The sequence below is a fragment of the Pongo pygmaeus genome, chromosome 12 (genome assembly GCF_028885625.2).
Source record: "Pongo pygmaeus isolate AG05252 chromosome 12, NHGRI_mPonPyg2-v2.0_pri, whole genome shotgun sequence".
In the NCBI taxonomy this organism is placed as follows: Eukaryota; Metazoa; Chordata; class Mammalia; order Primates; family Hominidae; genus Pongo; species Pongo pygmaeus.
The window spans coordinates 26,927,273-26,947,325 of record NC_072385.2 but is presented as its reverse complement, the minus strand read 5'-3'; the positions used below and the strand labels follow the sequence as shown (position 1 = coordinate 26,947,325).

The following is a 20,053-nucleotide window of genomic DNA, read 5'->3' as shown; positions in this document are numbered from 1 at the left end:
TCTGTTATAGAACTTGTTTATTTCAGTGGAAAATTACAGCTCTGCTCTTCTTGTTGACAGTGATTTCTGAACACAATAGCCAGAATATTCCTAGCACCTTGCATATATCCTAGAAGATAGAAAAAAGAACTGGTAGCCAGCCCAAGGGGAGGGCTGTTGGTAGCAGGAGGAAAGCCAGGCAGCATGGGGTAATTAGTCTCCTGGGGCTGGAAGTTCTGGGAAAATGTCACTCAGGTGATTTGTGGGTCCTGGGTGGAGTTTCAACTCATGGTCTATTGTAGGCTTTAGGTTTGGATCCTGGGTGGGAAGGATGGAAGAGCTGGCATTGCTGGTGTTTAGTGAATTGATGATATTGAATATTTTAATGGGAGGATACAGCTGAAGTTGAGGCTTGATCCAGCTCATGGCCAAATAGTGCTAGAGAGAACGGACAACAGTTAGCCTGGGGTGGCAAGTTGAAGACGCTGTCCCCAGAGTCATCCTGAGACCACCTTTGTCCTTGCCCCCATGGCTGCCACTCACCGGAGCTGAATAGATAAAGTTGAACAGCATAAGTGCCATAATCGATATGACCATAAAGGCTATGAGTTTGAAGCGATAGCGTTTCCAGAAAATATAGCAGAAGTTTTGAACTGGTGACCGCAACCACATGAAAGAGGTGTTGGTGCGTCTGTCCAGGAGCCAGGGAGATGTCAGAGAATGGCAGGGAGAACCTTCAGGTCAAGTAATCTGATGCAAAGAGCTTTCTTTTTTAAAAAAGCAACTACTGGGCCAGGCGCAGTGGCTCACGCCTGTAATCCCAGCACTTTGGGAGGCCAAGGTGAGTGGATCACCTGAGGTCAGGAGTTTGAGACCAGCCTGGCCAACATGGTGAAACCGTGTCTACTAAAAATACAAAAATTAGCCGGGCATGGTGGCGGGCCCCTGTAATCCCAGCTACTCAGGAGGCTGAGGCAGGAGAATCGCTTGAACCCAGGAGGCAGAGGTTGCAGTGAGCAGAGATTGTGCCACCACACTCCAGCCTGGGTGACAGAGTGAGACAATTATCTCAAAAAAAAAAGCAACTTTTGCTTACTCCAACCCTCACCCCAAGTCTATTCTTTGCTGATTGTAACTGAGCACAGAGCTGTGGGGTGGGAGGTAATTACCACCTCTCCATGGTAGGCCCACTGGTCAGCACCCCATACACACTGAGGAGCAAGAAAGATCTGGTGCTTTTGCCCCAAGGACCCTTACAGGGGAGGATGAAGTGTAGGGTACTGGTTGGGTTCCGACTGGCCTCGCCCGGCTGGCTTGATTAAGGCTTCCTTCTCTGACAGAATCTCCAGGCTCATCTTCACCTTGCCCTAGGAACACCATGGGTGAGGGGGAGGCTGAGTTCAGACAGCAGGAGCCGGGTAGTTTTAGGACCTCTTCCCGGGATCCAGAAAGGAAAAGGGATTTAGCTAGGTCGCTACATGTCTGTTAGAGCCAGGACATGTGGCATAGCAGCCCTAATCCGTAGACACTTTCCCCAGCTCCTACCGACAAGCGCCATTTGCCACCATCGAGGACCTGGCAAGGCCACCAGCCAGTCACAGTCTTCTTCTTAAAGAGGGAAAAGTGCTTGTATTGGAGGAAATAGGGCCACTTGGGGTCGGCGTCCATCATCCTGACGGAGCACTGCTTGGCGTGCCGAGCCGGGAGGGGCATGTCAGACAAATCCAGCTCCAGGACCCCTGAGCCCAGAAAAATGACATCAGCAAGAAGGAGCTCCCTGTCCTGTGGTCACAAGCCCTGTGTCAGGACCTCACCTAGGAAGTCGTCGGGGGAGAAGATGTCATTGTCCCAGACCTGGATGATGAGTCGGGCTGGGAACTTCATGGACGTGGCATCCAGGCTCCATATGTAATCCTGGGGAAACGGCGGAAGGGCGTGTTACCGGCCTGTCTCCTGGACGTTTCCCTTGCACCCCTCAGTAGCCCTCCACCCAGCAGTGATAGACTATCAAGGAAGAGGGTTTCCACCTGAGGACATGTTTCTGCTGTTCTGGGACAGATTGCAGGCCTCTGGAGGGGTGGGGGGAGGAGCTCCAGGAGCCTGAGTCTGTTTGTTGTGGCCTGTTGCCCCTCACGCCCCAGGCCTGTTACCTTCTGGCTCTGGACACACATGCGCTCCGCTGCCAGGTAGTCCATGGTAAAGATGAACCGCCAGTTGAAGTCCGCCTCCCCAGTCAGTGAGTAGTAGTGGATATCTGTCTTCTGCATGTCCTTCTCCAGCCCGTATAACCACCTGGGGCCAGAGTCCTGTCACCTGCGGCTCATGTGCATTGTCCCCATCCCCCAGCTGGAGCCCCATCCCCCAGGGCTGCCCAGCCGATGCCAGGCAGAGCTGGAAGTGGAGAGGTGTCCCATTCAGGACTGGGCCATGCCAGCAGGATGACAGGATTGGGGAACTGAGGGGCTCTGCCGGAGCCTGACTCCTCTTCCTTACCCTTTGATGTAGATGTCGCTCGTCTTCTGTCTACTTAAATTGTCATCCACCAGATCCACATTGGCAGTCTTCCAGATGATGCAGCGCAGCTCATACCTGTGGCCACTGTGCTCTGAGGCTTTGCTGAGGAGGAGCTCCCCAGCTGCAGCCTCGGTGAGGGCAGAGAGGCCTGATAGGCTGCCCTGTGTGTTCTTGCTCAGTGTGGGGAATTCAGGGGAAGAAAGCTCCCAGTAGAGCTTCCTCTCTTCCCAGTAGAGAAACGAATTACTGCAGCTCAGTACCTGAGGACAGTGGTGCCCTGCACTGGGGGGAGGCTGAACTGTGAAATGCAGCAATTGGGAAGTGGGCTGTCACTCACCGTTTAGGCTTTCTGGGGTTGATGTTGACTTGGGGGCCAGGAGGCCCCAGCTTCTTGGGGAAGATGTCCACCCACATTTGCACCTTTCCCTAGAGCCGGGATACATTGGCTGGTTGGGGGTTGCTAGCCTCTGTTCTCAGCAGGCTGGCCTGGGGTTCCCTGTCCCAGGTTCTGAGGTCTGTTGAGGTTGTGTTCCCAACACCGAGGGGTGGGGTACAGAGATATCTGTGAGGCCGCAGGCGACCATCCACCAGCTTCCCCCTTTCTTTTGGCTGAGAGAGTAGTGCAGGGAGATTGGGACACAGTAGCTTTGGGGCTGATGGCATGGTGCTGGGATTCCACTTACGACAGGTCTGGAGGGTGAATGCCACTCCCTAGGTCATGCTAGATGGCCTGTCTGGACGGGGCTCCAGATCGGAGTTGGGGCTTCATTTATCAAGCAGCTTGGTGTTGCTTGATAGCCTCGAGTATGAGGAAACTAGATACCAGTCCAGATTTTCAGGTCATTTTATGTTATGAACTACAACCTAAGGGTATTAAGCTAGCCAAACATACAGAGGAAAGAAGGTAAGAATGAAAAGGAGGAGAAAAGGAAAGAAAAAGGGCAGAACTGCCAACATTGAAGAATACACAAATACGTTCTGCCTTTCAGACTACCTGACCTAATTATATTCTTTTGAAGTTGACCCATTTGAGAAAACAGGTTCAATGAGAATGGTTTTTTATTTGTTTTTTGAAATAGAGTTTCCCTCTGTCACCAGGCTGCAGCGCAGTGGCATGATCTCAGCTCACTGCAGCCTCTGCCTCTCAGGCTCAAGCGATTCTCGTGCCTCAGCCTCCTGAGTAGCTGGAATTACAGGCACCCACCACCATGCCCAGCTATATTTAGTAAAGAGGTTTTGTATTTTTAGTAAAGAGGTTTTGCCATGTTGGCCAGGGTGGTCTCAAAACTCCTGGCCTCAAGTGATCTGCCCGCCTTGGCCTCCCACAGGCTGGGATTACAGGCGTGAGCCACCGCACCTGGCCAGAGAATGTTTTTTAAAAACTTTGCTCAGCAGAGGACTTTCTGTCTGGAATGTGGTATGAGCTTGAGAAGTTTAGAGAATGAGATGAGCCATTATGGTGGCTGCAGAGTGAATGATAATTAGGTGCCTTTGGGGATTTTTATTTCTCTGTTTGGGGTTATTTGCTGTGGAGAAGACACAGCCTACAATTAACAGCCAGAACCTGCGTTGTCATGTCTGCACTGTCTGACCTGAGCGCCACCTTCCCACCCCTCGGGAGAGACTTAAGGCAATGGAGACATTGACTGGTAGGGCTCCCTAGTGCCTCCCACAGCTGGCGCATGGCCTGTTTCTTGTAGATGACCTTTCCAGCTCTGAAATTCTCCATTCTAAGTGGCACCACCATAACTTCTTGCTTATTAATGTGCACAGCATGCTTGTCTTCTGTGCATGTACATTACCAAATGTTTGGCCTGTCCTTCCCCTCTCGTGGACTATGTTCTTGGTGGACAGGCATCTCTGTCTCCTGATCTAGCTCCTCCCATAGGAGCCAGGAGTGGCCCCTCCAGTCTCATACCTGGTCGATGCCTGGCTGGCTGTCACTGTACAGTGTGCGGGTCTCCACGTGCTCAGGTACCAGCCCCTGGGTGTGCAGGAGGTACAGTGCAAGGCGTTCCTTCTTGGGTCCCAAACCATGAACAGTAGGGGTTTTGGGCTCTGGATTGGAGGGGGATGGAAGGAGGGGATTGCGAGGTCATTAGCCTTCCTATCTCCTAGGTAGGCTCTTACCCTCCCAACCGCAGCCTGGGTAGGAGTGAAGGGGAAAGGGATGGGCTGCCCTCTGGCTCCAGGGAGCTCTTTCCTTGTCCTTCCCTTTCTCCCCCGAGTCTGCAGCTCTTCCGTTCTGGAGCCTCACAGCTTCCAGAGGCCTGTGTCTGTGCTTTCTGCTAGTGTTCTGCGCTGCTCACCAAAGCTTTGCAGCTTGAACTTTTTCCCGTTATAGAAAACAGCATCTTCCTCAGGACTGAACAGAGGCGGAGGTAGCCCTTTCCGCTTGGCATAGCGTTCTAGGAGGTAGCTTGGGGGCATCTGATCCCGCCATCTAAAGGGCCCTGACCTGTGGGGGATGTGAGAGGAAGAGGTCTGGAGTTTTGGGTCCTGAAGAACACCGCTGTGAGCTGCAGGTTGACGACGGGTGGAAGCTTGGGTGGAGACTGGGCAGGTCTGGACCCTGGTTCCCCCCAAGGTTGCAGGCTTCTCCCAAGGGAGCTGTAGGCTCACTCTTCCACCCCACCTGACTCCCTTCCCCCGGACAGGCCCACTCTCACTGGCAGTAGGATTTGGAGAGCCCACAATGAGCTCCAAAGCCAGACAGGAGTCGGTTTTCAAGGTCGATGACTGTGGTTCCTATCTTATCATCAGGTGAAAATAGGTCGAAGTCATAGAGCTGGATCTCTAGGTCCTTCTCCAGGGGTATGTTGCAGGTGAGTTCAAACATCCTAGGGGTGAGGTGTTGGAGACTGCAGAGGATGTGGGCAATGTCTCTGTGCCCCCTCCCTCACCGGTGTCTCGGCCCCGTAGGCCCCTTGTTTGTTCATGGAGATTGTGGAGAGCAGAGCATGGGGTAGGCTGCCTTCTGCCAATCGCCATCCCCGGTTATGGTTGAAAATAACTTTGGATAGGCCTGGTGTGGGGCTCTGAGCTCCCCTCCCAGCCAGAGTGAGAAACAGGGTAGAACCGGCCCACCCATGCATTTGTCTTCTATCGGTTGAGCACCAGGGCGTGTAAGACACTGTGGTAGGAACTTGGAGGCTGGACAGGAGTGCCAGAGTTCTGTGCCTTCTCCGGCCGACTTCCAGCGTGGTATGGGTAGGAGTGGAGAAGGGGTCTTGGGGGTTGGGGCAGCTCACATGCCAAAGATGGGATCCAGAGTGTTGGGCTGGTACATGTCCCGGTTGCCAAGCTCTGTCTTGCCCAGTTTCAGGATCACATAAGGGTCACACTGGGGTCAGATACAAGTGGGGGAAGGATAGGAACTGGGGAGGCCGTCCAGGTTTGTCAGGGAGGGTGGGAGGAGGGTGGAAACAAGCCCCTTGCACCACATGGAGCCTATGGGGAGCTGGCATTCTGTGTCAGCAGTCGAAGGGGGCTCCCAGAGATGGGTTGAGGGGAGCGTGCGGGGCAGGTACTGTTCTTTACCAGGCCATTGTAGTCCTGGGGCTGCAGGTTGATGGCTCGTACCACGTACACCCGCACCAAGCACGGCTGGGGGAAGTCCTCTCTCTCTGGCCAAACCAAGAACTGGAGCGGGGGCTTTGGGGCTTCTGGATTCTCAGGAAAGGGGTAGATGCGGAAAAGGCCCTGGCGGGGGAAGGGTGTTGGGGGCCCAGCCTGGCAGTGCTGGCCAGCTCTGTAAAGCCCTCTGGGAGGTGCCCCAGCCCATGTTCAGAAGAGAGAGGGTTGGGCTGAGGGTAGCAGGGATAGAAGGCCATGAGGACAGTGGAGGCAGGTACAGAAGGTGTTCAGAAGGGGCCACTACGTTGAAACAGGGTGTTGGCAAAGGAACCGCAGTCAGTAGGTGAGTTCCCCGTCTGTGCCGCTGTGGACTCATTCCACCCCATCTATCCCTTCAGGTTCGGGCTTGTTCTCTGTGGCTTTGCGGCCTTGGGAGGCCAGCGTAGGCCAGAGTGGGGAGGGGAAGGGGAGCGCTCCCCGAGTTCCTGTGGAGGCAAATCTCTGCTCCTCCACTCCCAGAATGTTCTCAAGCCCTGCTCCGTCTTCACAATGAGCAAATAGAGCCAGGACTTTTATTCGTCTTCCAGGGACAGAAGGTGCACAAGGAGACAGGGGCAGCTAAGCTGGGGTGGACACACACCTTGAACTCCCCTACCACGGGGCTGTCCAGCTTGGGCTGCTCCTGGTAGAGTCTGAAGGTCTGGCAGAAGTCCTGCAGGCCCTGGAAGGCTGGCACGGCCTCCAGCTCACAGTCATACACCTGCAGAGGTGTGTGGAACCCTGGCTGGTGGGGACTGTTCCGTGATTAAGAGATGGAGGGACCACCAGCTCCCAGGTCTCGCTCCAAAGCATCTGGCAGTCAGCGGCCCTGGGGCCAGCACTGTGTGCTTCAGACAGGGTGGCAGCTGGAGCTGTCTCTGGGAGACAGTGCGGGAACCCTCCCACTTGAGGCTTCCCAGAGGAATCAAGGCTAGCTCTGCTGGCCTCCTCCAGTGGGAGATTTGATTCCATTCCCATTTCTTCCCTCCTTCAAACCTTGAGGGTGTGGTAGTCTTTGTACTTGTACTTCAGGGACTTGTGCTCATCTGTGGCCCAGAACAGCTTGCTCCACCAGTCCACCTCATGCTCATAGTCATCCTGGCAGAGAAGAGGATCATTCTGGCCTCTGGCAAGGGCAGCCCCCCACCTCCCTGCACTGAATGGGGCTGAGCCTTCATCACCTCTGCTTTACTGGACTTGAACCAGAACTTTCTGTAGAGGTAGCCTGGGAACTGAAAAAGGAGAGGGTGAGCAAGGGAAAGCCATAGCTCACTCATGGGCTCTGACTTCAGAGAGGAGAGAGGGGGTCGAGGCCAGGGCTTCCCTGGCGCCCTTGCCCTTGCCTTTCACATAGACCTTTTAATTCAGGGATCTTTAGAAATGGGATCTAGGAAGCAAGAAGGAGGGGACACATAGTTCTTTGTCCTCATTGCCCATAGCTGCAGACTGGATTCTGGAAGGGGCTCAGAAATACAGAACCTCAATCCCTACCCTGACCTACTAAGAGTCTGCTTTTGGTGACGATGTCTGGAGGATTCCTGCACATTCAGGTTTGACAAGTGCCACTTTACAGCAATAGTTGGGGACCCTGAAAGCACATTGGAATCACCTGTGTGGAAGGGGTTGGAAAAAATGTTGATGCCTGGGTCCTACCTCAGCAATTCTGATAGAATAGATCAGTGGCTGAGGCCTCAGGAGTTTTAAAACTCTCAGGTGAGGCTGAGTAACCTCAGCACTTTGGGAGGCCAAGGTGGAAGGATCGCTTGAGCTGATGAGTTCAAGAACAGCCTGGGCAACATAGCAAGATCCCTGTCTCTATAAATTTTGTTTTTAAGTGGGGGATGGAAGTCTCACTCTGTTGCCTAGGCTGGAGTGCAGTGGTGGGATCTTGATTCACTGCAACCTCCACCTCTGGGGTTCAAGCGATTCTTGTGCCTCAGCCTCTGAAGTAGCTAGAATTACAGGTATGCACCAGCATGCTCAGCTAATTTTTTTTTGTATTTTTAGTAGAGATGGGGTTTCACCGTGTTGGCCAGGCCGGTCTTGAACTCGTGACCCTAAGTAATGCGCCCGCCTCAGCCTCCCAAAGTGCTGGGATTACAGGTGTGAGCCACTGCACCCAGCCAAAAAAAATTTTTTTTAAGATTTAAGGCCGGGCATGGTGGCTCATGCCTGTAATTGCTACACTTTGGGAGGCCAAGGCGGGTGCATCACCTGAGGTCAAGAGTTCGAGACCAGCCTGGCCAACATGATGAAACCCTGTCTCTACTAAAAATATAAAAAATTAGCCGTGCGTGGTGGCGGGCACCTGTAATCCCAGCTGCTCAGGAGGCTGAGGCAGGAGAACCTCTCGAACCCGGGAGGCGGAGGTTGCAGTGAGCCAAGATTGCGCCACTGCACTCCAGCCTGGGCAACAAGAGCAAAACTGTGTCTCAAAAAAAAAAGATTCAAAAGTTTAAAAAAACCAAAAACTCTCAGATGAGAGTGATAAACTGCCTAACGTGCAGTCAGGCTTAGAGACCTACAGAGACCCTACAGGCTGAGGACCCTACAGTGCGAGGCGGGCCTCACAGGTGGGCACGGGTATCCAGACTGTTTAATGGACACCCCTCCTTAGGCCCAACGGTTATACCCCGTCAGCAGTATGGGAGAAGGTGGGCCTGCAGCCCTTACTTACATCCTTGTTCTTCTTCTCAGACAGCGCTGTGCGGGGAGAGCGCAGGGATGAGTCTCAGGATGGGGAGAGGGCTGAGGAGGAAGCACCAACCCCACGGGGGAGCAGGGCCTGCCCCACTCCCAGTGCGGGCTCGCTTGTGAGGCCTGGGGAAAGGCACGGAGGAAGGGCCGTACTTGGAAGCTTTGGGTGCATGTAGTCCTGAGCCCAGGGGTCACAGAAGTAGGGCTGGAGGAAGTCGATGTTGGCCTGGCCCGTCACGGTCTGCTGGCCGAAGGCCCAGTTGTCTACCACCTTCACCACGAGGGGCAGTGCGTAGGCCTCCTCCGTCGGCATGAGCTGCAGCCCCGAGGAGACGTGGGGAGCGTGAGACCCACGGAAGAAGAGGGCTGCCCAGCCCCTGCCCTAGGGCCTCTTACCACTGTGAGGACTAGGACAGACTCTGACTCAGGGAAGTTGGGGTTGGTCTGAAAGTCCTTGATGGGTTCTGTCCTCAGGGACTCTTCCCCGAATTCCACCAGGAGCTGGGGGGAGCTCGCCTTCTTCATGTTCCGAAGGCCCCAGGCCAGGATCTACCAGAACAAAGAAGGAGGGCAGAACAAGGGGCAGGCAGCGCCTCTGTAATGGGGTCCTGGCCAGAGAAGGGGGCTGAGGGGCAATAGCGGTGCAGCAGGAGCCTGCAGGGCCAGGGAATGGGGCTGCAGAGGAGCCAGTGTCTGAAGGCGCACAAGGACAGGCTTCCCCGTCCTGTGAGGATCAGTGCTTGTCCTTGGGGCTGGGACGCTGTCCCCCGACCCATGAGGGAGGTGCCCTCCGGCCACTGGCTGCATCCTCCACTGACCTCCATAGCCCGCAGGCATTGCCCCTCCTCACCCGCTGCCTTGTCTGGCCTCATCAGTTCTCAGGTAGGAGTTCCTGAGGCTGACTGCCTCTGAGGCCCGAAGAAGCAGGAAGTGCCTGGATTTCTCAGGGCCCCTGTGCCATCTAGCTCATTGAGGACCCCATGGCCATTCAGTGACCTGGCACCCAGCCAGGAAATAGCTGCACCCTGACTTTGGGCCTCCTTGGGGCCCAAAGCAGGAACCAGCCAAGTTGCTTGATCTTGGGGAAGCCTTCAGTCCCAGAGGCCTGACCGTCTTGTGCTCTTTGCCACATTTGCAGCAGGGCACACAGGTCCTGAATGAGGACGCCCATGCTACTCTCAGAAGAGAGGTGAGCAACATCCTGGCATTTGCAGTCAGACAGGGCTGGGCCTAAATGGCCCTGTCACGTAGTCCCTGCATCACTGTGCATGGAATGTGTTATCTCTTGGAGCCTCTATTTCCTTCTCTGCAAAGTAGTTCCTACTGCGCAGGGGCAGCGTGAGTCCGACATGTGATCATGCATGCTACAAGCCCTTTGCCTACTCCTCACTGCAGAGGTTTGTGGTAAAATGATTTCCAGTGTTACACCAGAACCTCTTCATTTCTCTCCTGTCTCCCTCCACCTCCCAGGTAGTCTTTCTCGGGGTGTGAGCTTTGGATCCAGTAGTCAGGGAGGACCAGCAGAAGGCAGCAGCGCATTCCAGACCACCCCCGCCTGTCCTGCCCACCGTCCCCATCCCACATCGCCAGCACCTCAATGGCCATCCTCTTTATCGTGGGCTGGATGCTCTTGGGGAGTGTGTATGCCCCATTCTTCCAGGGAACGCTTAAGATAGGCAGCTGCTTCTCTCCAAGCTTCTGGGGGAGGGCAGGGAGCATGAGGTCCTCTGGGCTGGTCCTGCTGCCCTCACCCCCACCTCAAGCAGGTCCCTCAGAGGCCTCACTGAGCCCAGAGCCCCATGGGTAGGGGCTGGCAGGGGGACTTAGGGGAGAGGCTGGTCAGGCCAGCGTTACCAAGCCCACAGCTCGAGATCCTGGGCCCCAGGCATTTCCTGACAGGGTGGAGTTGGCCCCCGCTGGCTGGGGGTGGGATGGGGAGGGGCACTGAGTGCCACACTTCCCAGCCAGGCCCTCTCTCCCAATACCTCAGTCTGGAGGATCAGCTCACAGGATGCCAAGATCTCGCCCTCTTCCTTCCCCAACTCCTTTACAAGGGGATGCCACCTCATGGGGGGCAGGATCCGGTCCTGGAGATCCAGCCAGACCACTGGGGGCCACACGCTCCGTCCCCACAAGCTCTCCTTGCCCTGGAGGGGGGACGTTCACAAAGCATGGAGGCCACGCTGGCAGGGCCCAGCTCTGTCTGGGCTTCTCAAGGCAAGGGTGACAGCTGGCAGGTGAATTTCCATGGTGCTCTCTGCACATCAGGCCTCATGGGAGCACTTTCCATACATTTTCCTCTAAAATAAATCCCCTCAGCCACTCTGCGAGGTAGGTCCTCTTCCCCTGCTCTACTCAGCCCACCTTACCCAGGAGTCACGCTGCCACAGCTCCAGCACCACAACCGGCGGGGTCTCTTTGGTGTCCTGCGGGTTCTCGTACAGAAGGAGGTGCTGGAAGATGAGTGTCTGGGCCCATGTGGGGCCTGCAGAGCTCCTCAGGGTTTGGGTGCACTGGCTGTGGTTCAGGAAGACCACCCGAATGAAGGGCCCTGGAGGGGTAGAGGAGGAGGTAGCAGTGTCTTGAGCTGGGAAGAGGGGCTTTCCTCTCCTCTGCTGCTGCAGCCACTGGACCCGGTGGGGCCCAGGAGGGTCAGGCAGGGCAGCCACTGAGGCCTCCCAGAGGCCCCCTCAGAGTCAGCTGCAAAGCACCGGGGCCTGTCATCAGAGGCCAGGCATCATCTGGTCCCATCCATGAGTTCTGTGTGCCTCCCAGGGTTGAAGCCTGGGCCTCACAGAGATGGAGGGCAGGGGCTCCTCTGGAGGAGTTCTAGAGACGATGCCACTTGTGGCTGCCCTTTTTTTTTTTTTTCCTCTTTATTTTTTTTTGAGTCAGAGTTTCGCTCTTTCGCTCAGGCTGGAGTGCAGTGGCGCATCTCGGTTCACTGCAACCTCTGCCTCCCAGGTTCAAGCAATCCTCCTGCCTCAGCCTCCCGAATAGCTGGGATTACAGGCACCCGCCACCAGGCCCGGCTAATTTTTGTATTTTTAGTAGAGACGGGGTTTCACCATGTTGGCCAGGCTGGTCTCGAATTCCTGACCTCATGATCGGCCCACCTTGGCCTCCCAAAGTGCAGGCATTACAGGTGTGAGCCACCGTGCCCAGCTCTGTGGCTGCCCTTTCATGGCAGCAGCAAGTGGCCCTGGCATCAGGGAGCGTCACATGGGCCTCTCGATGTGGGTGGTGAAGCCCAAGGGACACTGCTCCCAGCAGACATCCTTGGAGCCCTGCCACCTACTGTCCCCGCTCCCTACAAACAGCAATAAGGACCAGGCTGGAGCACGTGGCTTGTCTCCTGAAACTTTCACTGAGGCGTCCTCACAGGACCAAGGACAGGCCCTCCCTACAGGCCCCTCCGCCTCTGTCCAAACACAAGTGATACATGGTTCCCAAGCATACTGCCCTCTGTCTTGCCCTCATGCCCCACTAGTACTGCCAGGCAAGCTCCTCCCTCTTCCATGCCCAGCTAAGTGGCCACCACTGGGATGGAGCCCTCTCAGCTCCCATTTCTAATTCCACAGCACTAGGGTCACGCCTCAAGAGGAGCCCTGCCTCGTAGTCTTTGTTTTGTGTCTTTTCCCCAAACCAGGACCATGAGCTGCTTGGGAGAGGGGTCTGCGTCTTTGTCACCATCGTCCATGCCTCTGTCTTTACACTGCTGAGCAGCTGACACCAGGACCCAGGGACAAGGCTTGCAGCTGGTGAGGGGCCGACGGGCAGGGGCCCTGGCTGGGACTGCAAGCAGGGCCGCCTTGGCTGCTGCAGGAACACAACCCTGCTCTCTTCCCTGAGGCCTTGTCCTCAGCTGGGGACAAGGCTGCCTGCCACCTACCTTGGAATGTCAGGATCTGATTGGACACCAGGTTCCGGGCCTGGTAGATGTAGCAGAAGAGCTGGTAGTAGTGGGGCTCTAGGGAAAGAGGAGCCATGCCTGTCACCTGCCCCAGGACCCCAGCGGCTCCCTCTGACTGCCCCCACGCCGTCCCCAACCCCTGCCCTCGGGTACTGGCCTCTGGGGCCATTCAAGTAGACTCCCAAGTCAGTGCTTACTATTGAAGATGTAGTAGATGAAGGGCAAGTTGGGGGGCAGGGTGTCCTGCCTCTGGGGGTCCCTGAACTGTCTGTCCAGACCCCATGGCCATGTCTTGCTGTCCTCTTCCTTCCCAGCATGGTATTTCAGATCCATAGCCTGTATCCAGGACAGTCTCCCCTGAGGCTCTTGGGTGCTGCTCCTGTTTCCTCTAGCCCAGGCCTAGTCGCCCTCCTCCCTCACACTGCCACCCTCGCAAGCCTGAGGAACAGAGGCCCTTCCTCCGCAATCAGCGCCCCAGCCAGACCATGCCCTGGCTTCTCTGGGAGGTGGGGTTACAGGCAGGCGTCACCCAGCCTGTGAGGCTTTACCAAGGACCCTTCCAGGAGGAATATGGGCGCGATGCCCTTGTCCTTGTTGGGGGCCAGCCTGCGGCGCCAGCAGCGGCGGCGGAACCGGCTCTGGGGCTGAGGGTTGAGGTGGAACTTGGAGCCGAAAGTGTCATACTCCCAGCCCTCCTCCTCGCCCTTGGCCAGGCCCTGCGGTGGGGAGGAGAGCAGTGTTGTGTTCCTGCAGCAGCCAAGGCAGCCCTGCCCGCAGTCCCAGCCAGGGCCCCCGTCGACCCCTCCTCACCAGCTGCAGGAAGGAGAGAGTCTCCTGCTCGTAGCTCAGCTCCCCATGGTTCCTGAAGCGCACACGCGCCCAGCGCCGGCGGCGGCACGAGTGGTAGGTCTTCTCCACCGGGCTCCAGACCTGGGGCAGGCCCGATGGTGGGATCCCCACTCCGTACTCCCAGCCTGCGGTGGGGGGACCATGGCCTCTGAGTCCTCAGGTGCCCACAGGTTGGGAGGCCTGGACAGACCCGGGAGACAGGCCCTAGAGGGGCATTACTTCCCTCACATCCAGGTCTCTGGCCCTGAGGTGTGGAAAGGAGAGTGTGGCTACACTGTGTCACCTGAGTGGCCTGGGCCCAGCTGCTCAACTTACAAATGAGGCAGGTGAGGCTCGGAGAAGTCCTGTGACTCGCACAAGGCCACACAGCCCATAAGCAGCAAAGCTTGCATCTTGAGCCCGGGCCTTGAGACTTGCAGCCCATCATCATTCCTGCCCTGGAGCTGCTGTGGGTGAATTCAGCCGCCACGTGACAGCCTCCTGTTCACCAGCATCTGCCACGCCTTGCTCTGGGCCAGGCTTCAGGACACACTGAGGGCCTGTGCTGTCTCAAAACTGGGACCCATGTGTAAGGAAATGCTGGAGATCTAGCTCTGGAGGCCAGGGGACCCCAGGAATTTAGGCGTATCCCGCTGAGGGCTTGGCTGCTCTGATCCCACTCTGCTGGCTGCCGTGATTTTGAGGCCCTGGCCTCTCCCGATCCCAACCCTGACCAAATGACTGACCCTTGCTGTCCACTGCGTGGTTCAGCTCCACCACCCAGTCCTTCTTAAAGTGCCAGCCTTGGGGGCACTTCACATTCTCCCGGGCCTCCATGGGCTGTCCATTCTGCAGGTGGACACAGAGGGCAAGCGAGGGGCACATGAGCTGGGAGGAGGCCTCCCTCCCTCTTCCCACACCTGTGTGCGTGCCTGCTGTGGCCATAGCAGCCTCCTGCTCCGGGCCAGACTGTGCTTGCCACACCTCATACCACCAGAGGCCTCACTGAATATGCTCCAAGGACCTGCCTTTCTGCACTGGAAACTGCTCCTCCTCATTGTAAAGGGGAGACTAGCATGCTTTTGAGATCAGTTAAACCCACACTACCCAATACAGTAGCCAGCAGCCGCCTGGGGCTACTCTAGCTTAAATGAGTTAAAATTCAAAGTTTAGTTCCTTCTTCTTACTAGTGCCCCATTTTAAGCGCTCAATAGCCACACGTGCAGATATAGAAGATTTCCATCATCACGGAAAGTTCTACTGGACAGTGCTGGGTTAGCCTACCCCAAGCAGATTCTCTCCTTCGGGGTAAGCAGCACCTTTGAAGGAGGCCTAGGAGGAAACATTGCCTCCCTTTTGTTGTTTCTCAGTCTTATTTAAGGTATTTCTACAAACCCCTCACCCCATCAGTGCTGAGAGTGAGTGCCTGAGGGCTGGCGCGCTCACCCGGGGCCTGACGCATAGTGCCGGGCATAGGGCTCAGACCCTTTCCACTGGGACCCCCAGCTTCCAAGGCGCCCCGCCTGGTGGCCTTGCTTGCCCCCCAACCCCTGAGGCAGCTTCGGCCCCGCTCACCACATCTGTGTTTGGGATGGCGGCAGGCCCCCAGGCCCCTCTGGTGTCACGGCCCTGGTTCTCATATACCTCCTCCAGCACCTGGCTCTTGTTGATGTCTATGTCCAGGAGGAGCCTGGGGGTAGTGAGACCCCAAGTTCCCAGCACACCTCCCCGAGCAGCCCGTGGGGCCGTCTTCTGCTGGCCAAGCGTTCCCATACCTGGCATCCCCACCTGCTCTGGGCAGGACAGGGCCAGCAGGGCCTGGCATGCAGGACAGGGTGGTGGGCAGGGCCCTTGGCCTGGTGCACCTCGGCCCTCTGGCACCAGGCTTAGGGGCTAGGTACCCATCTTTCTGGGCTGCAGTGGACTGGCCCTCCCAGGTGAAGGCCTCCCGGTGGGGCCTGCCCCCTCTGGCCTTACCTTCTCTGAGGTTCCACTGTCCAGCTGTCCTGCCAGTGCCATCCCAGGGGTGGCTGGAAATCCGTCATGGGGAGGGTCTTGTTCCCCATGACATCTGAGAAGTTGGGGCAGCGATACAGCCCCTGCTGCCCCCACTGGTCTTTATACTTGGCCTGATTCTCATACTAGGGGAGAGAAGCTTGTCAGGGCGGCCGCCTCCTCCAGCACAAAGTGCGGGGACATGGGCCTCCTAAAAATGTGGCAGCCAGGCAAGAAAGGGCCATGTCCCCATTGCACAGGTGAGGGCACTGAGGCTCAGAGGTCAACCCTGCCCTGGATCACTCAGCTGGCAGAGTGGGGTGGATGCTGCATGTGTGGACAGAGATATCATAAGACGTCTATGTAGTGCTTGGAGGCACAGAGGTGGAGAGGGGTCCAGGGTGAAGGGGAGGGAGCAGGGCCTGCGTGCTCAGCAGGGAGAGTGTGGTGGAAAAGGCCCAGAGGCAGCAATGGTGGTCAAGTGGTGCAGGAGGGCTGGGCTCCCCAGGGTCTGCAGTGACGAGGGAGCAGGCAGCTGGCATCAAAGGCACCGGCCCAGTGCTCCGGTGCCCGCTGAGCACGCAGGCCCTGCTCCCTGCCCCCCCCGCACCCTGAACCGCTCTCCGCCTCTGTGCCTCCAAGACCTACGGAGCTGGTTAGACATATTATGATGTATCCATCTACACATGCAACTTAAACACTGCAAACGTATGTTTTAATTCAGTAAGTTAAAAAGCCTGACACTCAAACCTTATTTCCCCTCTGCTGTTCACGTGGCTTCCTGAGCCATGTCCGTCCCCCCGGGTAGCCAAGGACATCCCCCCTCCTCTGGTTCTAGAGCAGTCCCTGGCCACCACCCACCCACTCCCCGGGTTGATGGTTCTGTGGGCAGATGCCTCAGATCCTGCTCCTCTACCATTCTAGGCCTTCACCTCCTGGGACCCCACTGGGGCCTGCAGGGGTCCCGGGCTGCCCTGTTGGTGATGGGTGAGGCCCCTGCAAGTCAGAGCCTTGCTCACTTCACATGCTGTTGAACTAGGAGAAAGCTCGGAATAAACCTGCATCAGGGAGAGGGGGACCAGGCCCCGGAGGTCACTTAGTCGCCCCCTTTGTCTCCACACGTGTATGGAGGATCAAGAGACCAGAGCTGGCAGCGTCCGAGGTTGCTTTAGTCTCTGCCTCCTCCATCAGACTCTCTCCTAGCCCTCAGTTCCGATCAGGAATTTTTTCTTCCTCTTCAGTGCAGGGCTACTGCAGCTACACCCTCCCTCCCCATGCCAGATGCCCTGCAGGGAGGCCATCTCTTCCCTGCGAGGCCACCCCACCTCCACCCCCGTGTGCCTGCCCTGGCCTCGGGCTGCCGCTCACCACTCACCACCTCGGCGTACACCGCCGTGTCACCCTGGCGGAGCAGCTGCAGGTCCTTGCTGTCTGTGACATTGCCAAGCCACATGCAGACCCGGAGGTGAGCTGGGAGCACATCCTTCTGTCCTTCACCCTCTGGGTACTGAGCCAGAGGCGATCGGTCCCACAGGGGCACTAAACACCCTGAACACCACCCCGGCCACCCCCCGAGTGGGCTGTACCTGCCCCTTCCCCCCGAGCCCTGGGAGCGGGGCCCTCACTGAGCTGAGTGCTGGAGCTGTAAGTGAATAGCATGGAGTTCTGTTCTGCCCTCGAGTGGGGTGGCTCCACCCTGGGAGCCATGAAGCAGAGGGTGGGAGTGCCTCACAGAGGGAGTAGCAAGGACGTTGATAATGGGACTGACGGACATTCCTCGTGTGCTTGTTATGGGCCGGCACTGTGCCAGTTGCCCAGTGTGCATCGTAGGCCTGGATCCTCACATCCCACCATGAGGAGCGCATGGTGATTGCCAGGCCCATTCTACAGAGCAGCACGCTGAGGGATGGGCATGGTCAGGAGTTGGCCTAGGGCCACACAGAGCCGGCATTCATGTCTCAGGGGCTCTTGCGGGATGCAAAGTACGCTGGTGAGCATGGAAGGAGCCTTGCACGTTGGTGGAGAGGGCAAAGGGCAGGTACAGTTGGGGCCAGGAAAGCCCAGAGTGTTCAGAGTGTGGGCCAGAGACAATGCATGCAGGAACAGGGGCCGGGGGCCAGGCCGCAAGGCGGCACCTTCTCCAGGAGGCAGTGGGGAGCCAGGGAGTCTCTGAAGGGGGAGGGAGTGGCCGCCACGTCCCCCCAGGGAGGATTAGAAGCAGGGAGGCCACTGTCACAGCCAGGGGTGGGGGTGGTGGTCAGGGTGTTTAGTCTTATTTATAGCTTGCATCTGATATGATGGGCTGGTACCAAACCTTATAGACATGAAATATTTCGGAGATCACCCCGTCACGGTCCAGGGAAGAGATGACAAGGGGCTGGACCAAGTGGCGGCCATGAGGATGATAGAGAGGGTGGATTTGTTTTCTGGTTTTGTTTTTTTTTTTTTTTTTTTTTTTTGAGACGGAGTCTCACTCTGTCACCCAGGCTGGAGCAGTGTCACGATCTCAGCTCACTGCAACCTCCATCTCCCAGGTTCAAGCAATTCTCCTGCCTCAGCCTCCCGTGTAGGTGGGATTACAGGCATGTGCCACCATGACCAGCTAATTTTTTGTATTTTTAGTGGAGACGGGGTTTCACCATGTTGGTCAGGCTGGGTCTCGAACTCCTGACCTCAGGTGATCCACCCGCCTCGGCCTCCCAAAGTGTTGGGATTACCTGTGAGCCACCGCGCCCAGCGAGGAGGTGGATTTGGGGAACATTTATGAGGTACATGGACTTGGCATCACCCAACATGCTGACAGCCACAGACCCCTCTCTTCCTCTGGGGACTGTTTCAACCCCATTCCACCTGGTTAAGGGACCAGGGAAACAGGCCCCATAGGGGCTGTCCTGCGAGTTCAGGGGCTCCCCTGGGGGCATTTCTCAGCCCTGTCCTCCCCTGAGGAGCCCCTGATTCCCACCTGTAGGAAGAGTGTCTGTATCTTCCCACAGAGCCTGCCGGAGTGCAGAGCCCCTGCCGGGGAGAAGAGGACGGAGTGGGCAGGCACCTGTGCATAGGCCACTCGCTGCTCCTTGGCCACCAGCCAAATCATGACGTCAGGGAGGCCCATCTGGGGCTGCCGAGGCGGGAGAACGTCAGGCCCTGAGCGGCTGGCTCCCAGCCCTGCTCCAGGCCTGTGTGTGCGGCACCCACCTCAGGGAGCACGGCGTTGAGGCGGTACAGCCAGTCCTCCACTGTGGCCACCATGTCCTTGGGCTTGGCTTGCTTGGCCTTTTGGGCCAGTTCCTGCAGGAGGAGGCTGCGGAGCTGCCACCTCTTCCTGTCCAGGCTGGTGGCTTTGGGCTGATAGGTCATGCAGGGCAGAGGGCGCCTGTGGCCAGGACAGGGTAGCAGGGGCTGGACCTCTCTACTGCCTCCCAGTGTCACCATTCCTGCCCTGCCTTAGGCCAGCGTGCCCCTCCTGGCCTCAAGATCCTGCCCCCATCCGCTGCTGGCCTGGCCCAGGAGCCCTTCCCACTGCTCCATAGGAAGGCTGCTCGCTGTGTGTCCAGCCCTGGGTTCTCATCCAGTCCTCTCCCACCCTCCCAGGGCCTGCAGGGAGGTGGGGCTATGTGGGCTTGTCTGGAGGAAGGGGACAGGCTGGCTTGGTAGGAGCCTCGGGTGTGGGTATGGGGCAGCAGGGACCATTCTGATGGGGCGCTCAGGGGGCCTGAATGGGAAGGGAGAAGCGACTCTTGGGGTTTCCCGCTGGGGAGAGGTCTGAGCAGTGCTCCTCCCCAAGGACGGCGGGGGGAGGTGTTCAGGGCACTGCTCTGAGCCCCTAGGCCCAGATCTGGCTCAGCTCCAGGCCAGCTGTATCCCAGAGTGCCCCCACTCCTACCTGCAGTCCTCCGCCAGCTCCCTCAGCAGTTTCTCCCACTGGTAGAGGAGAGCTGGGTCCTTCGGATTCCGTGTGGATTTCAGGGTGTCCAGGTTGGCTTTCTGCCCAGCAGGAGAGAAATGGTGACAGAGCCCACCTCAGCATGGAGCCCAGCTGGACAGGCCACAGGGCTGATTAGCCGAAGATGTTTTCAGCCACGACCTTGGGAACTTTGAGGGATAACCTGGTGGTATCGGTTCAAGGTTGTTCACAACTCCGAGGCTAGGAACCCCCCACATCCTTCCTGCTACCCAACAGAAGAAACAGGTGGCAAGAAGCAGGGATGGGATAAGACCGGGAAGCAGTACAGAGCCCTGATCTCCACATAGGCATGAGAAAGTCATGCCAGAGGTGCCAGCCCCAGGTGGCTACCGAGAACTACACTCCCAACAGGCACCTGAGACCGTTTCTGATCTCACTCCTTCCAGCTTCTATGGTCTTATCTTCATGTCACCTCCATGCCTCCCCCTGATCCTGCCGAACTTCAGAAACCAGCACATTGCTGCGGCTTTGCACGTTATTCCCTTCTACCCCCCACCCAGCCCCAACAAAATCCTATGCATTCTTCAAAACCCTGCTGATGTGTCATT

General features: G+C 57.2%; 1 protein-coding gene across 10 annotated transcripts in view; it reads right to left on the bottom strand.

Annotated features, from left to right (window-relative positions):
* The window catches only part of FER1L5 (fer-1 like family member 5), a 66,418-nt gene continuing 46,365 nt past the window's right edge, over nucleotides 1-20,053 (bottom strand). For all 10 annotated transcript variants that reach the window (XM_054475897.2, XM_063649080.1, XM_063649081.1 and 7 more), the window contains 33 exons: nucleotides 19,425-19,525; nucleotides 18,737-18,914; nucleotides 18,504-18,659; nucleotides 16,917-17,048; nucleotides 15,524-15,687; nucleotides 15,122-15,236; nucleotides 14,293-14,395; nucleotides 13,529-13,692; nucleotides 13,267-13,434; nucleotides 12,916-13,054; nucleotides 12,698-12,775; nucleotides 11,175-11,356; nucleotides 10,791-10,952; nucleotides 10,399-10,503; nucleotides 9,202-9,354; nucleotides 8,959-9,121; nucleotides 8,786-8,811; nucleotides 7,290-7,340; nucleotides 7,105-7,206; nucleotides 6,710-6,829; nucleotides 6,034-6,195; nucleotides 5,745-5,836; nucleotides 5,163-5,333; nucleotides 4,803-4,951; nucleotides 4,412-4,551; nucleotides 2,831-2,919; nucleotides 2,473-2,568; nucleotides 2,130-2,271; nucleotides 1,794-1,893; nucleotides 1,525-1,718; nucleotides 1,237-1,346; nucleotides 523-670; nucleotides 1-417 (listed from right to left, as the gene is read on the bottom strand). In XM_054475897.2, the coding sequence (XP_054331872.1) occupies nucleotides 193-417; nucleotides 523-670; nucleotides 1,237-1,346; nucleotides 1,525-1,718; nucleotides 1,794-1,893; nucleotides 2,130-2,271; nucleotides 2,473-2,568; nucleotides 2,831-2,919; nucleotides 4,412-4,551; nucleotides 4,803-4,951; nucleotides 5,163-5,333; nucleotides 5,745-5,836; nucleotides 6,034-6,195; nucleotides 6,710-6,829; nucleotides 7,105-7,206; nucleotides 7,290-7,340; nucleotides 8,786-8,811; nucleotides 8,959-9,121; nucleotides 9,202-9,354; nucleotides 10,399-10,503; nucleotides 10,791-10,952; nucleotides 11,175-11,356; nucleotides 12,698-12,775; nucleotides 12,916-13,054; nucleotides 13,267-13,434; nucleotides 13,529-13,692; nucleotides 14,293-14,395; nucleotides 15,122-15,236; nucleotides 15,524-15,687; nucleotides 16,917-17,048; nucleotides 18,504-18,659; nucleotides 18,737-18,914; nucleotides 19,425-19,525 (4,380 nt within the window). In that variant the 3' untranslated portion in view covers nucleotides 1-192. The remainder of the gene's footprint in view (nucleotides 418-522; nucleotides 671-1,236; nucleotides 1,347-1,524; nucleotides 1,719-1,793; nucleotides 1,894-2,129; nucleotides 2,272-2,472; nucleotides 2,569-2,830; nucleotides 2,920-4,411; nucleotides 4,552-4,802; nucleotides 4,952-5,162; nucleotides 5,334-5,744; nucleotides 5,837-6,033; nucleotides 6,196-6,709; nucleotides 6,830-7,104; nucleotides 7,207-7,289; nucleotides 7,341-8,785; nucleotides 8,812-8,958; nucleotides 9,122-9,201; nucleotides 9,355-10,398; nucleotides 10,504-10,790; nucleotides 10,953-11,174; nucleotides 11,357-12,697; nucleotides 12,776-12,915; nucleotides 13,055-13,266; nucleotides 13,435-13,528; nucleotides 13,693-14,292; nucleotides 14,396-15,121; nucleotides 15,237-15,523; nucleotides 15,688-16,916; nucleotides 17,049-18,503; nucleotides 18,660-18,736; nucleotides 18,915-19,424; nucleotides 19,526-20,053) is intronic.